This window comes from Solanum tuberosum, unplaced genomic scaffold, assembly GCF_000226075.1.
Source record: "Solanum tuberosum cultivar DM 1-3 516 R44 unplaced genomic scaffold, SolTub_3.0 scf00106, whole genome shotgun sequence".
NCBI lineage: Eukaryota > Viridiplantae > Streptophyta > Magnoliopsida > Solanales > Solanaceae > Solanum > Solanum tuberosum.
The window spans coordinates 1598664-1614130 of record NW_006239032.1 but is presented as its reverse complement, the minus strand read 5'-3'; the positions used below and the strand labels follow the sequence as shown (position 1 = coordinate 1614130).

At 32.7% G+C, this 15467-nt stretch overlaps 1 protein-coding gene and 1 non-coding gene across 2 annotated transcripts; one reads left to right on the top strand and one right to left on the bottom strand.

Moving 5' to 3' along the window:
- Window positions 1-5917: 5917 nt before the first annotated feature.
- TRNAV-AAC (transfer RNA valine (anticodon AAC)) lies at window positions 5918-5991 on the bottom strand. Its single transcript has one exon. It is a non-coding gene; the product is annotated as a tRNA-Val (tRNA).
- Window positions 5992-6078: 87 nt separating this feature from the next.
- Window positions 6079-11649, top strand: LOC102603961 (THO complex subunit 4A-like). Its single transcript, XM_006349453.2, has 5 exons — window positions 6079-6371; window positions 6453-6602; window positions 7470-7538; window positions 7630-7811; window positions 11158-11649. The coding sequence occupies exons 1-5, from the start codon at window positions 6192-6194 to the stop codon at window positions 11318-11320; spliced, it is 744 nt and encodes a 247-aa protein (XP_006349515.1). The 5' UTR covers window positions 6079-6191; the 3' UTR covers window positions 11321-11649.
- The last annotated feature ends 3818 nt before the right edge of the window (window positions 11650-15467 follow it).

The window sequence follows — 15467 nt, the reverse complement described above, 5'->3', positions numbered from 1 at the left end:
CACAAAAAAGTTTATGTTACACATCGAGTAGAAGAAAATTTCACATCATAATTATGCCACCTTTAATAATTATAACATCTAAAACTATTTTATTTACAAGATAATATATTATATGTATCATTACTTTTAATCAAATCTCAAATCCACCACAACAAAATAATCCTAGTAAAGTAATGTTTATTAAATTTGACTTTAAGTAAAAAAATTGGCTGTATAGATTCAAACTAAAATTATTGTCATTTTATGCAAATATCTTGAAAAATGAAATTGTTGGACATAAAACTTTTGCGAAATTGAATAAATTTTTTGTCATTATCACTCAAACCAATAAATAGAGATATTATTAAGCAAATTAAATAGTTAATTAGTAACAATAATACAACTAACTTTATTAGAAATATTGACCTAGTTTTGATAATATAGATCACAATAAAACATACACAGAAAAAGACAACGTTCCATCCATTAAAATGATGGTTTAACTGGTTTTCAGTTTGGACTCCTTTTGTTATTTTTAGTATTTAATTTATTTTTTAATTGATTTTTTATTTGACCCACGGCTCGGCCTAGTTCAGCCTGCTTAAGCCTCATGGGTTATTAAGACTAACTCGGATTGAATTTAGAAGTCATGTTTTTAAATGAGCTTCAAAAACCATAACTCAACCTTATTAAATCATGAACTAAGTTAGACTAACTTAACAGACTAAGTTCATATTGACGACTCTAACTTCCAACTTCCTGCATCCCGACCTTGTCCAACTAGCTAGTTGGTCTTCACGGGAGGTAAATAGAACATGTTGACCAAATACACACATTGTATATAGATAGGGGTTGGATATAATCAGTGGCGGAGTCAAATTTTTTATAAAGGGTGTTTAGAAATAGCACAATAAAAGCTCTTTTCAAATAAGTAAAACTAGTGAGATTCAAACATGCGCGTACTACCTCATTCCAAGCATCTGAAACTAATGGGCTTCAAGAGTTTGTTATGTTATAAAAGATGTCCAAAATATGTTATTTAATCATTTCGTATATCATTTTACTTGTATATTATGGTATTTTTTTTCCGACGAATTAGACACCCTAACCACCATGTAGCTATGTCACTGGATATAATGCAGAGAGACTTTGCATAGATAATATATCAAGAACTTAGTAGGTAAAATAATCATAATAAAATTTCAAATTCATAAATTAAAAATTCTGACTCCGCTTCTGTTCGCGAATTATAAAATATCATGTTAACACTATCTAATAGGAGTAGACAAGATTTTTTTTTTCTTGTTTTGTTATGTATATGTTTTTTCCCTCTCCTACAACTTACAAGGATACTAACAAGTTGCATCCTTTTTCTATTTCTCATAGCTTTTGGCAGAAGTGTTCACGGTTAAATTAGAAATTGATTTAAACTAAAAGTTCTATATATCAATTCGACTAAAGAAATTGATTTTTATTTAGTTTTGACTTGGATTTAAATTTTAGAAAATCAATAACATTTTGTTTGGTTTGGTTTTGTTAAAAATAAATCGAAGAAAAAATCGAACAATATTTTAATTTAAAAATTAATATACATATTATCTTATAATTATATATTATGCAATGTATTGATTTTTATAAATATACTTATGTTTTTTCATGAAAAATTTACTTATATGATATATCTAATAAACTTTATTCCTTAAGCTCATTTCTTAAAAGAGACTTATGAATCCAAACTTATTTATTCAAACAAAAAGATTATGAGATTTATCTATATTATTTCCGTACGTACGTTTGGCAACTCAAATGTTAGAATAGGGATATGAATGAGACTTAGAAAACCTAATATTGTTGAGGAACTCATGTACGTCTGTTTGACGATTTCAAATATTAGAGTGGCATATTCATGAAACTTATTAGAGAACTTAATATTGAGGAACTCATAGGAATATTATTTGTTAGACTTAGAGAATCTAATGTTGAGAAACTCATGTACGTTTGTTTGGCGATTCAAATGAAAATAATACGCATAAGTATCATCAAATCAATTTTTGGGGGGAAATTTGGCAAATAGTACTGACTTTGTCCATATAATTTGTCATTATTTGACAAATATTTTTGGCAAATATCCCAAATTCCCAAATACTAGTTTTTTCTAGTATTTGGGTCAAATCTCATTATTTGGGATCTTTTAAAAATAAAAATTTTACAAAAAACTTTTATCTTTTACAAAAACACCCTCTATAGTAGTTGTTTGCATTGTATTACATAATTTTTTACGTGAACACCAAAGTAGTCATGAAATATTCAATGAATATGAAAGTGATGATATGATTGTTGATGAAAATGATGAACAATCGACTCAGGGTAACAAAGTCATGTGTTTTGTCTACTTCACGGTGTATGAAATGATGCTTGTTGCACTCACTCCAAACTACCACACTGCTCCAGTGTCATGGATACTACTTGTTATTTATTGCAACGAAGATCCAATTGACTTGTAATACAAACTTATGGTTAGTTTTGATAGTTTTTAAAACTTACGGGTATAAATTATATTTTTCTAAAAAGTGAAATATGTTTCCCAAATACTATGACCAAACACATGGTGAAATTTCACCCAAATAATATTTGTCAAGAATATTTGAAAATCTATGGAGTAATTAACAAATTACATTTAATTAACAAAGATCAATGGAGTAATTGGGCAATGAAGGCATTTATGTATCATAAATGAGTATTTATGGAACACAAATGGGTTAAGTCATAGAGTATAATAAGTCGATAAATAAAATAAAAACACATTTTTTTTGTTTTTCATTTGGTCCTCAAATAAGTAAATATTTGACCACAAAGCCTTCCTTAAACCTATGGCTCATGCAACATTTAATAGACATGTGAGCAAAAATCAGTCAAGTCGATAATGTTTCTTATGATATCATAGTTTCATTATCGTTGAGGTTGAGGCATTCAATCTATTAGTGTAATGTTCAAAAGTGGTCCTGCCCATTTCTGTTTAATTAATTGTCAAGAAGAAACTACAAGATGAGTTCTTTTATTGAAAAGAAAATTATGCAAAATATTGATTTAACTCTCTAGACATATATATAATAATATAAGTAGACATACTCCCTCTGTCCCTATTAATTACTTGTCCATATTTCCTCTTTTAGATGTCTCTATTTACTTGTCCATTTTGACAAATCAAGAAGGACAAAAAAAAATCCTATTATACCCTCATTTAAACTTCTTAAAAGTTTCTAATTAATAATGACTTTAATGAGTAAATTGATTTGGAATCATAATTAATAAGGGCAATTTTTTCGAGTCCCAATAACACCCTATATTTTACCCTTCGGGGTGGCCCAGTGGTTTGAGCTTGGGGCTTCCATGTTGGAGGTCTCAAGTTCGAAACCCCTTGCCAGCGAAAGCAAGGGGTTTGCCTTCTGGGTCGAGCTCATCGCGTCAGGCTTGCCTAGTGCGGGTTACCTCTCCTATGTGGTTTGCGAGCTATTGCATAGGAGCAGGGGTTTTACCCTGTGGGCACCCAAAGGGTAGCGGCTGCGGGTGTCCCTTGTCATCAAAAAAAACAAAATCATAATTAATAAGGGCAATTTTTTCGAGTCCCAATAACACCCTATATTTTACCCTTCGGGGTGGCCCTGTGGTTTGAGCTTGGGGCTTCCATGTTGGAGGTCTCAAGTTCGAAACCCCTTGCCAGCGAAAGCAAGGGGTTTGCCTTCTGGGTCGAGCTCATCGCGTCAGGCTTGCCTAGTGCGGGTTACCTCTCCTATGTGTTTTGCGAGCTATTGCATAGGAGCAGGGGTTTTCCCCTGTGCGCACCCAAGGGTAGCGGCTGCGGGTGTCCCTTGTCATCAAAAAAAAAAAAATATTAATTAATAAGGGTAAAATTGAAACTTCACTATGCTAATCATTGTTGTCTTAATATGTGTGTCATTTCTAAAGTGGACAACTAAATAGAGACAGAGGGAGTACCTTTTTTCATCAAATTTTCAATCAAAGATCAACTTACTTCATATATTATTGCCAAATATATATATCAAGAAAGTTGAGAACGAAATTTTTAGAGCATACAGGATGAACAATCCAAAGCGTATGTATGCATGGACCATTTTTGTGGTGTACCGGATGAATAACTTTAGATATAAAATGCACATGGAATGAACGACTCACTTATCGAGACATTACTTTTATGAGAATTAAATCATTTATGATTGCCGTTTGGGATTATTTTGAGGTAGTCTTACTTTGATTTGTGTCCAATGATGCGTCTTAAAATATTTGTTGGGCTTTAATTCATTTGGACCATGTATCACAAACATAATTGTGATTATTACTTATGAGAAATTGACAAAAAGTCATCCATCAAAATAATAACCTCTAAATATTTTTGTATATGCATAAAATATACATTTTTATACATAATATAATAAATATTTTTATACATTATCTAACAAATGTAATCTTTTTTTATATCGATCAGACAAATATGTAACCATCTACTCTATTACTTTTTGCTTACCGTCATAAGCCAAAGAGAAAAAAAATCAAAAAGGTTTTCTTAGAATGTCTCGAACATACATAACAACATTAAATGTAATTAACTCGTTTAAACACAATTTTCTAATTATGACATAAACTTATTTATATGAAGCTAGCGGTACTTGAGGAATTAATTGATATAGCATATCATTGTATATATAGGTACAACTCAAAGCATAGTTACACAATAATATAATTTCAATGGTTGTTTTGGCTAAACATTTTTGCTTAAGCTTAGCAATATTAATCTAAAGAACCACGAATTAAAGTGAGAATACATATTATTTAAATATGGTTAAGTAATGAATTAATGAAGTATATATAATATACATGATAATCAACATTCATCTCTCCGACTCTCTGGTGTAAATTAAGCATGTTAGCTAGGTAAGTATTCATTCAATTATACTTGGGGTAAGTTATCTACATCACATCTCTCGAAATATGGTCCTTTTTCGAACCTTACTAACGCGGAATGCTTGGTACATCGGACTGCCTCTATCTTGATAATAAGGAGCTATTTATGTTTGTTTTTTTCCTAGTTGAGTAGCTATATTATTCATCGTTTATTCGTTTAATTTCTAACAGTTTAGTTGTGCGCCATTCTGATCATTATTTCAGATAACTAGAATTTGTTTTACGTAAAAGCACACTCATATAAACACGTTTTTATTGCATTATTTGTAACATTAAGTAATTTATTCACGATTTATATTATAGTATGATCACGTGCTTAACTGATGGTTAATTAATGTTTTATTATAGTACTCTACTGTAATTTTTTATTTATTTTTTTACTTTGGTATAATCATATAGTATTATCCCTTTAAATATAATGGGGAGTATTTTATGTACTACAAAAACAATCTATTATTGTAATAATGCTTCCGACATGTAGAGCTATCAAAATCGAGTGGCCAAAAACTTGTTTAGTAGAAAAATGAATTGGATTTGTTTGAAAGAGGTGTACAACAATATAATTAATCTCCAATTAATATAAAACATTCTTGATTTAGTGTGGTTGAAGCAGAAAATAATAAATGAAATAACAAACGAAGAAATACTAAGCAGTAATCAAAAAATTAAATAACGAAAAAGAGAAATTAAATTCTTATTAACAAGTATTACAAAAGAAATACTAAGCAATTAAATAACGAAAAAGAGAAATTAAATTCTTATTAACAAGTATTACAAAAGAACGATATTGCATGATCCATTCTTTATTTGCCACATATTTAGTCAAATAGTTTTGCTCAATTCGTAAGAGTATAGCTACTTATGTCGGACCAATCGTTTGTAGTTATATACTTATATTGATCCAAGATGATCAGTCGAATACCTTTCGATAAAAAAAATGTATTATACAAAAAGAAAATGGCGTCGCCCGGGTTCGAACCGGAGACCTTCAGTGTGTTAGACTGACGTGATAACCAACTACACCACGACACCCTATGCTTCCTACAATAAGAAAAAAAGATATAAAATGATAAAATACGTGTAAGAATCTTTACCCTATAATGCCATACAGCTATTGGTTAATTGAAGATCTTTTCTCTTTCGATTCTGGGCTAAAACCCTTTTTCCCCAATTTCAGAACCCTTCAGATACTCATCCAGATCTCAATCTTCATACAGTTTGTTGTACAAATTATGTCAAATCTGGATGTATCTCTCGATGATTTGATCAAAAGGAACAAAAGTTCCACTAGTCGGAACCCTAGACCCAGAACAGCCGGATCTGGATCCGGATCCGGTCCCGGATTCGACTCTGGTCCAGGTCCAAGGCGTCGCTTCCCTAACCGTGCCTCCAACCGGCCGGCGCCATATTCTGTAGGAATCCTTTGTTTAATGTTCCCATTTTGTTAATTGTATTTTGTTTGTGAATATTTTAGGTTTAAGTAATTTTTACAGGTTCATGCACCGGAGTCTACATGGGACCATGATATGTTTGCGGAGCATGCCCCGTCGTCTGCCCGGGGACCTGGGGTGTCCGGGATTGAGACCAGGATTAAGCTCCTCATTTCCAATTTGGATTATGGGGTTTCAAATGAAGATATCAAGGTGATAGTTAAAAGCTTACCTTTTTGGCTCTTGGGGGTCTTAATTGTTCAATTATATTGGTAGTGTTGTTAAGTTGCTAGTGCTACTTATTTAGGAAAATGTTGAAAAAGCATGAAATGTAATTAGCTTTAAACACTGTTCATGTGTCATTTGAACTTGTTAAATGATACTGAACTTTGACTTAAGGGATAACTCTTTGTGCTCATTATTAAGAAATGGGAATGCACACCAGTAGGTTGCTGATATCTCACGTTGGTATTGCCTCATGTTAGTACATAAATGAGCTATAACTGTACCCTGTAAATTACACCCTTACCCTGGAATGAGCTTAATGATGTTAAATATGTTCTCAGTGACAAGAATTGAGTTCCAGACCCTTTGTGTGAGGGTATAGTATGATGTAGCAACAGCCAAATTGCGTTGCATAAAGTCATGTAGTTAGCCTTCTGTCGTTGCAATGACATGAACTTAATGTAGAAATTTGTAGTTGCCAAAAAAGGGGGGAAATGAAAAAGGAACAAGAAATACTGAGTTCGATTATACAAAGAAAAGATTGATATTTTTTCCCTGGATGTTACAACATGGCAGGTATATGCATCTAGCTATTGTCAAGTTAATTGAAGAGTTTAACCATGATAAAGAACGATAGATGTATGCATCCCTTTGTGTCTTCTACTTCTATCTAGTGATAGTTTGTGTCTGCTTGAGTATTGTCAGAGACCCTTTCTGCTCTTTATAGTTTTGGGTAATTGATCTCCACGTCATAAGTCGTCAAATGGCATTCTCTGGCTATAATCCCCTTCCTAATGAAAGAACTAAAAGAATGAAAGCATGAAATCTAATGCCTTCCTTGTGGTGTTTTTATAGGAGCTTTTCTCAGAAGCTGGTGATATAAAGCGTTACTCAATTCATTATGACAAGAGTGGAAGATCAAAGGTATTTGTATTGCTGTGTGTAATTTGGCAAGATTAAGTTGCTTCAGGAGTTCCCATAAATCCCTATAGTAACAAAAGATTATCTTATTTAGGGAACTGCGGAAGTAATCTTTTCACGTCGAAGGGATGCAGAGGCAGCCATTAAGAGATACAACAATGTTCAGCTAGATGGGAAGCCCATGAAAATTGAGTTTGCTGGAACAAATATTGCTCCTCCAGCTCTTCCTCCCATTAGAAATCGTTTATATGGAAATCCAAATCCTGCTCCAAGAAGGTATTTTTCTGTTGTTGGTGGATCTATATCTTCCACTTCTCATCCAAAATCTGTTGGGGATTTCTCGGACTACTGCACGCAGTGTGACTCAATATGTTGAGCTTCACTCGCTTGGGACCACTATATCCAACATTTTTCCTTTTATCAAATATTTTAATTTACTAAGTGTATAAAATGGAAGATAAGTTGTTGAAAAAAATGAAATACTGAAGTTTGTGATTACAGTTTCTTGTACTGTATGCTAAGAGGAATGCATCATTTGTGTGAATTAACTCCTTATATGGTTGCTATGTAATGTCAGGTGTTAATTCTCTCTCCCTTTTCTTTTTTTTTGAGAATGTAACATATTTTGTGTGTATATATATCAGTTGCACAATGCCTGTGCAACAACCATAATTACAGTGTGTTAAAACAAAGAAGCTGCCAACCACAGTTCATCTCACAAGGCTTCTAGAACATCAAAAAGTGATTCTATGTCCTCTAGGGCGATTCCTGTTTACACCCTAAGTAAAACAAAAAGACATTTCGTCTTGATTTTTTTGGTGAAAGCTGTATAAATTTTCAAAATATCTTGAGTTCCTCTCTCCCACTTGTCCCCCAGATACTAGATGGGTACAAATTTGCATCTCTTTCTGCATCTTGAGTTCGTCTCTTTCCAACTTGTCCCCCATATACTAGATGGGTACAATTTTGCATCTCCTTCTGGCTTGACTGTCTTCACTCAATGCTACTGCAATCTAAGACTTGAGTAATTTTCCTTGGCATAACCCAAATGATTCCCCTCAAATTAATGAATATCCTCCATAAGCAAACAGCAACTTCATAGTGCAAAAGAGATGGTTGATTGTCTCTGATTCCTTCCCATATAGGTGACATCTAGAACATAGTTGAATTCCCCTTTTCATTAGATTGTCCCAAGTTAAAATTGCTTCTTCTGCTACTAGCCATATGAAACAGGCTACCTTATTGTTTCCAGGGCCAACACCTAAGCTGATTGTTTGCTTGATTCAAAACCTTGTATGTTGTTGTAATAGTGAATTTTCCATTACTATACCCCTGCCACCATAATCTATTTTTAGAACTGTTTGCCTTCTTGAATTATTCCCGAGTATTGTAAAATCTCATCAATTTGTCTCTCTCATTCTACAATCTTCTGAAGGTACAACGGCCGCCTCAGTTCAACCAAACTTCACCAATGATTGCCTCTTTTTGGTTGTTTGGATTGAAAATATCTGGATATAACTACTTTAGAGAACCATTACCCAACCAATTGTCTCCACAAAAAGAAGTTTTCATCCTATTCCCAACTTTAATATCAACTCTGGTTTTGAGATTGGGATACATGTTCCTGATGAACTTCCACAGGCATACCACATAACGAGAGGTGGTAGTTTTTGTTGTCCAAGGATCTCCGTTGTCATATTTTTTCCTGGATGATTTTGTTCCGCGGTGGTTGACCCTCCTTAACCATTACATAAGTTGGCAATGATTGTGCTTTCTCGGGTTTCTGATCCCTATCCTCCTTCCTTTTACTGTCTGATAATGTTCTGCATTTGACAAATAGTTGTCTCCTTGTTCGGAGGAACTTCCTTCTCAAGCCATAAATTATCTTTTCAACACTATCATACTAACAAGTATGAAGAATAAAGACATCATATAACTATATAAGTAGGCAATGCATCCAACATACTTTTCATGAAAACTAGTCTTCCACCTAATGATAAGTATTGACCCTTTCACCTTGTTAGTTACTTCTCACACCTCACCAATACCCCATTCCAGATATCTTTTGATTTGCTTTCAGTTCCCAATGGCATTCCCAAGTATGTTGTTAGCAGGGTTTCCAATTCACTTCAGAGTATTTTTGCTAGGCTTTGCATCCATTGCACCTTATTCACAGGGTAAAGTTGTCCTTTTCTCCAATTTATATGTAGACCAGAAGTGTGCGAAAAATATGAGAATCACCCTCAGGTACATCTGTTGTTCCCTGTCAGTATCACGATAAATAAAAGTACTATCTGCATATTGCAAATGAGTAATCTCCATCTGCCAGTTGTTAATTCCCTTATCTAGCTATTACACTCGGTTGTTTTCAACATATCATTTAACCCTTCATGACTATACCCAGTCTTAAACCCTGTGAGATTGTTCCTACTGATCCACCTCCTTCCAAATCCCATCTTCTTAAGCATTCCTAGTAGGATTTTTAGATTCACATGATTGAAAACTTTATCAATATCAAGCTTACATAGAATGATAGAATACCAGGCTTCCTATCCTTCATTCTAGCATATAGCATCCATTATTTGTGTTTGGATGAGATTTTCCTTTTTTGAACTGTAAGAAAAAGATTGTGTGAAGTTCGCGGTATTTCTTTTACTGCAGACAATTTTATATAATCGTTCTTTCTGGGATCCTTCAATTTTCTTATCTTAAATATCTGGTATTGTTTGCATTCTGTGTCAACCGGCATGTAATTCATCACGATGACTTCTAATGAATTATGTTAAAAATGGATGCTGCTTAGTACGCAAGGACAGTCTGAGATATCCTTATATTCTACCTCCCTCTTTTCTTTATTCAGGATAAGCTCATGCATGTTTTTTGTTTCAGTAGACATTATTTTATATCATATAGATCACATTCAAATAATGTTACTAGAGTGTCTGTTTCCCTTCATCTTGGATGCTTCTTGAAACTTCTTACAATTTTGAAACTCTAAGTTGACTTAATACCATAACAAATAAAAAGTTGTTACCTGATATAATGGTCAAACAATGAGATACAATCTTCACAAAGTAACAGTTAGAAGAGTGTCCTAGTGTTGGGAAATGTCCATACCTATAGTTGGTAAAAGAGCATTCAAGCTTTATGTATTATATGTTTCGTACTAAAACAATGTGTTTTTTGAAGAATGAGTGAAGTTCAAGTGTCATTGCACTCATATTGTTTTGATGTAATTTGGTGTGTTGATTTACTCAAAAGTGAGATGAAAAATTTATATTGGCACTAGATGAGATTAAAATTTAAATGAAGTAACATGGTTGATGAGGTTCCATATAACGAACCTCAAGTTGTTTGGCACATAAGTGTAGTTGTTGGTATTAATATGTAAAGAAAATTTGATGTGGCAAAGTTTTCTCATCCTGTTGTTTAGAATTAAAATGATGGTATTTTCAAGACATGTGGCAACTGGTGGATGTACACCATATCAGTGAAGCTTGTTTTAGTTTGATAAGGATATTACTTTTGGTCTTCTTTCTTCAGTTTCAGCTATTCTCTTGTGTGGATATTATGTCCTCATCGTGAATAACATTTGTAACTTTATCTTGAAATAATTTGACAGTCAACAAAGAGGTGGTGGATTTAGACGTCCTCGAGGTGGTGCTAGAGGAGGAAGCATGAGAAAGGATGGTGGAAGGGGCAGAGGTCGTGGTGAGAACGTTTCTGCAGAAGATCTTGATGCTGAATTGGAGAAGTATCATGCAGAAGCCATGCAGACAAACTAACATTCAGACATGCTTGATGAGATACTTGTGTAGTAACATGTGCAAGCATCCACAGGATCAAAGGTTATTCTTTTCATGAATTAAACGATTCTTGAAGTCTGATACAGATTCTGGGGAAAAGACTGAAAGGTGCAGAGCCTATGTATTGCTGGAAAATCTTAAAACTTGTATGTTAAGAGTGTGCTTGGTATTATTGCCACATTTTCTTCACATTTGATGGTGTAGAACACTTGCCTTGTAGCTTTCCCTTGTGTTTATCTTTATGTAAAACTAATCGCAGTGAAATTCCTTACTTTCACAAATCGATTGCTAGAGTAGTTGTGAAATCATGGTTGGTGTTGGTTTATCTTTTGATTATATCCCAGAGCTACCGAGTCTGGTTGAACGCCCCGAGGTAAGGTAAGTGAAACACTGAAACCTATTTCAGGCGTCATTGTAACTTTTGCAGCTGCTGGACAGGTCCTAGTCATCTTTTCTGCTGCCATAGGTATAGATCTAACCAATGTGGAAGCTACTATGTGAAATTGGTGTCTGCAGAAATTTCAAGTTGGTGAGAGGTCCGGGCCCAATTTTTCCTGATCCTTCGAGAAAAAGATTCATTTCCAACAAGCCTTACGATGAGCTCTAGAAACTTTGAATGCACTTCTCATTTAGTTCCATTTGTATACGTGGTGATAATATACAAAACAAAATCAAATATTAGTATGGTAACATTATATCTGTATGGCTCGGTAGATAAAATTTCTGTTTGAATCCTGAGTTACTTAAGTTGGCCTCAAGATAATTACTAACAGCCTAAGAAAATCTCATAATAAAGAAAAAGTAATTTATTTTTGTTACTTTTTATAAATTTTATTTAGTATGCCATGTATAATCATTGTGCATTTATATATATAAAAATTTAATATACATGATAACAATTACTATAAACTATAAATTATTACGTTTAGATGGATGAAATATATCCAAACTTAGGGTTTACATTTATATCACTTATTACATTTAGGGTTTACACTTCAGTCTTCAGACTCCTTATAGTGACTTTATAGTTGACATTCAAATTTCACAATAATATTCTAAAGTTGTGACATCACTCATTGATTTACTGTCACTTCTCCCACGCCGGCGAGTTATTTTGAATATCATTCTCTAAATTGAGGTTCAAATGGTTGGTTCCCTTAAGTCTTAAGTCTTTGTTTCTATCTTCTCATTACAGTGAGTGAGTTAGTGAGATATGTCTGCAATATTGCAATACTACAATTTGCAATGAAAAAGTTTTTATTAGTAATGGTTTCATGATCATTAATGGTTTTCGTTAGTAGTGTTGTAATTGTTTCTCTTTATAGTTCATATTAAAATTGGCTTGGTTGTTATGACAAATCCTTTTGAGTTTGTCAGTTTGGGCAATATTGACATCTCTGTTCAGGTTAATATGAAGTTTTATTAAGTGTTTTATGTAGTAATGGACTAATAGGAAAAAGTTCATCAGTGACTACTGGTTACTGCCTACTGTTAATTAGTGATTAGTCCATTAGTAATTCTTAATGAAAATTGTGTGAACTGTTAATGGTTAACCCAATAACCGAACCGATGACGATCACTAACCAATAAATCAATATCTTAACGGTTCCGTAATGGTTTAGCATGATTACAAACCAATAATCGATAAGTAAAACTGATAAATTTCAAAATTGAACCGATCGATACGCAGCCCTACCTGGAACTCGTGAAGAAATTCCAAATAGTGTTTTTTAAAAATAAAATACACTTTTTCTTCTTTTATTGACACTTGGCACTATAATTAACTTAATTTCTTTTTCTTAATCGACACTTTTTTGAAAAAAGAAAAGCACCCTACCCCCACCAATCTTCTTCATCTTAATCTATTTTTCAAAGTTTTCTCCATTTTAGCTTCAACATTGGTTTTCTTTCCTTTTTTAATTTTTTTTATATCTTTCAAATCTGAATCAAATAATTGAATATATGGAGAAAAAAGAAAGAAGAAAAAGATAAATGTTTTCTTATGCATTAGATGAAAGAAAAGTTAGTCAATGTTTGTCTATCACCATTTTCGAACAAATATTACTACTCAAATTAAAATGTAAACCCACTAAATTCATCAAAAATGATATCCGAAAATTTGATAGAACTAATTTTTAAGCTATCAAGTTCCTTTTGTCATCGATCTAGAAATGAATAACAATTCTTTTTCTTCTTTACTCTTATACCAATCTTTCTCTATAACGTATCTAGTATGAAAATATATTTAAAAATTTTTAGAAAGTTAAACTTCAAATTATTTGAAAAGAAATTCGATTTTGTAATTTGGAAAAGAATGTGTTTTGGAAAGAAGATGAAGATGAAAGGGCGTTGGGAGCAAAGGCGTATCCCGGATTTCAACAAGATAGATGCACGATTACGAAAATATACATCTTAAATATAAATTTGATCGGTTTGACTTTTAGGTTCTTAATATGAACCATTAAATATTAAAAGTTATAGGTCCAAAATATATAATACTACTAGTTTTAAATTTTAATATACACATTTGATTTAATTATATAAAAAATTTACAATGCTAAACTTTTTAGGAATTTTCAATGTAACACACTTAAAATTTTGAAAGCTTAAAGGAAAAAAAAACAAAAGAAAAATTAGTTGAAACGTCAAAACTATAACCGATAACCACTTGGAGAGGTGTCACTCAAAAAGATAAGATGGATATAAGATTTAAATTTCTATTCTCACTTAGAGAGGTGCACCTAATTATCATCGTATTATTATATGATACTTTAAATATTTTTAAAAAAATATAACACTACTATATATGATCTAGAGAGAGGAGCATGAGCTCGAGTGAATCCACCCCTGGTTAGGAGGGGGTTGGGTAGGGGTGAGGTTGGGTTGAATATGTTCACATTTTCAATTTTTTTTAAAAAAAATTAGATATAAAATGTGTTTGAAATAATTTTAAACAAAATTTTATTTTTTCTATAATTTTGGGGGCGCAGTGCTATGTGTTAAATTTTAATTAGTCATTTTGACATGTCAACTGCAAGTGTATCAAACACTCTTCATATTTTTTGTTGATTATAAAAAAATGTCTAATATGAACAATTTTTGAATAGTTAAAGTGTTCAATAGATACTAGTCTTATCGCCCGTTTGGCCATGCGATATGGAATCATGATATGATATCGTAATATGAAATCATGAGATGAAGTTGAAGTTTTGTTTGGACATGCGATATGAAATTTTTGTATTGTATATTTTCTCATAAACATAAGAATCTCATAAGTTGTAAAACTATCAAAATAGCCCCAATTGCTTATTCAATCTTACCAAATAAACAAAAATTTATAAAATCGCATGATAAATTATTACAAAACTATTTTTTTTTCTCTAATTAAGTAGCTATTTTATCTAACTTTAATTCAATAAAAAAAATTGAACATAATTATAGTATACTAGTCTTTAATATTGTAACACCCCAGAAAAAAATTTCGAACCAAGACCCAAATCGTTCTTCGTTGTGAGTAGAATTTTACCGAGGAATTAAAATTTCTTAAGTGTTAAGTTCACTAGATGTAGCAACTTGAGTTCGAACTAGAACTAAATTGGAAATAACAAAATCTGAAATTTTGCAAGTTATGCTTAAGTATGAGTTTTGGGTCGACTTCAAACGACTATAACTCATAGCTCAGAATGATTTAGGTGTGGTACCATATACCGCAGGAAAGACCTTTGAATTATATTTCCAACGCCGCTGAGTTTGCTAAGTTTCGAGGTCGGATGAGTGAGATATGACCTTTTGAAGTTAGGCTGCCCAGTAAAGGAAAGTCAAAACCGGAAATAGTAAGGGGTATCTTGGTCTTTTCCTCATCCAAACAAATTTGATTCGTTTTTAGTAATATTTTAGAGGTCTAATCTGATTAGGTTCAGTTTTATAATCCTAGTTTACGCCTAGGGTTTTAGTTGAGAGTTCAAGAAGAGGAAAGAAGAAGAGAAAAGAGGAGAAAAGAGGAGAGGATCAAAGCGTTCGTCGAGAGTCTTGCGTTTTGTTGCGGATTTTCGCCATGGGTTATGTAAGCTTTCATAGTGTTGGGTTCTTTCACCCACAGGCCAATCATGATTTATTCAGCATAATT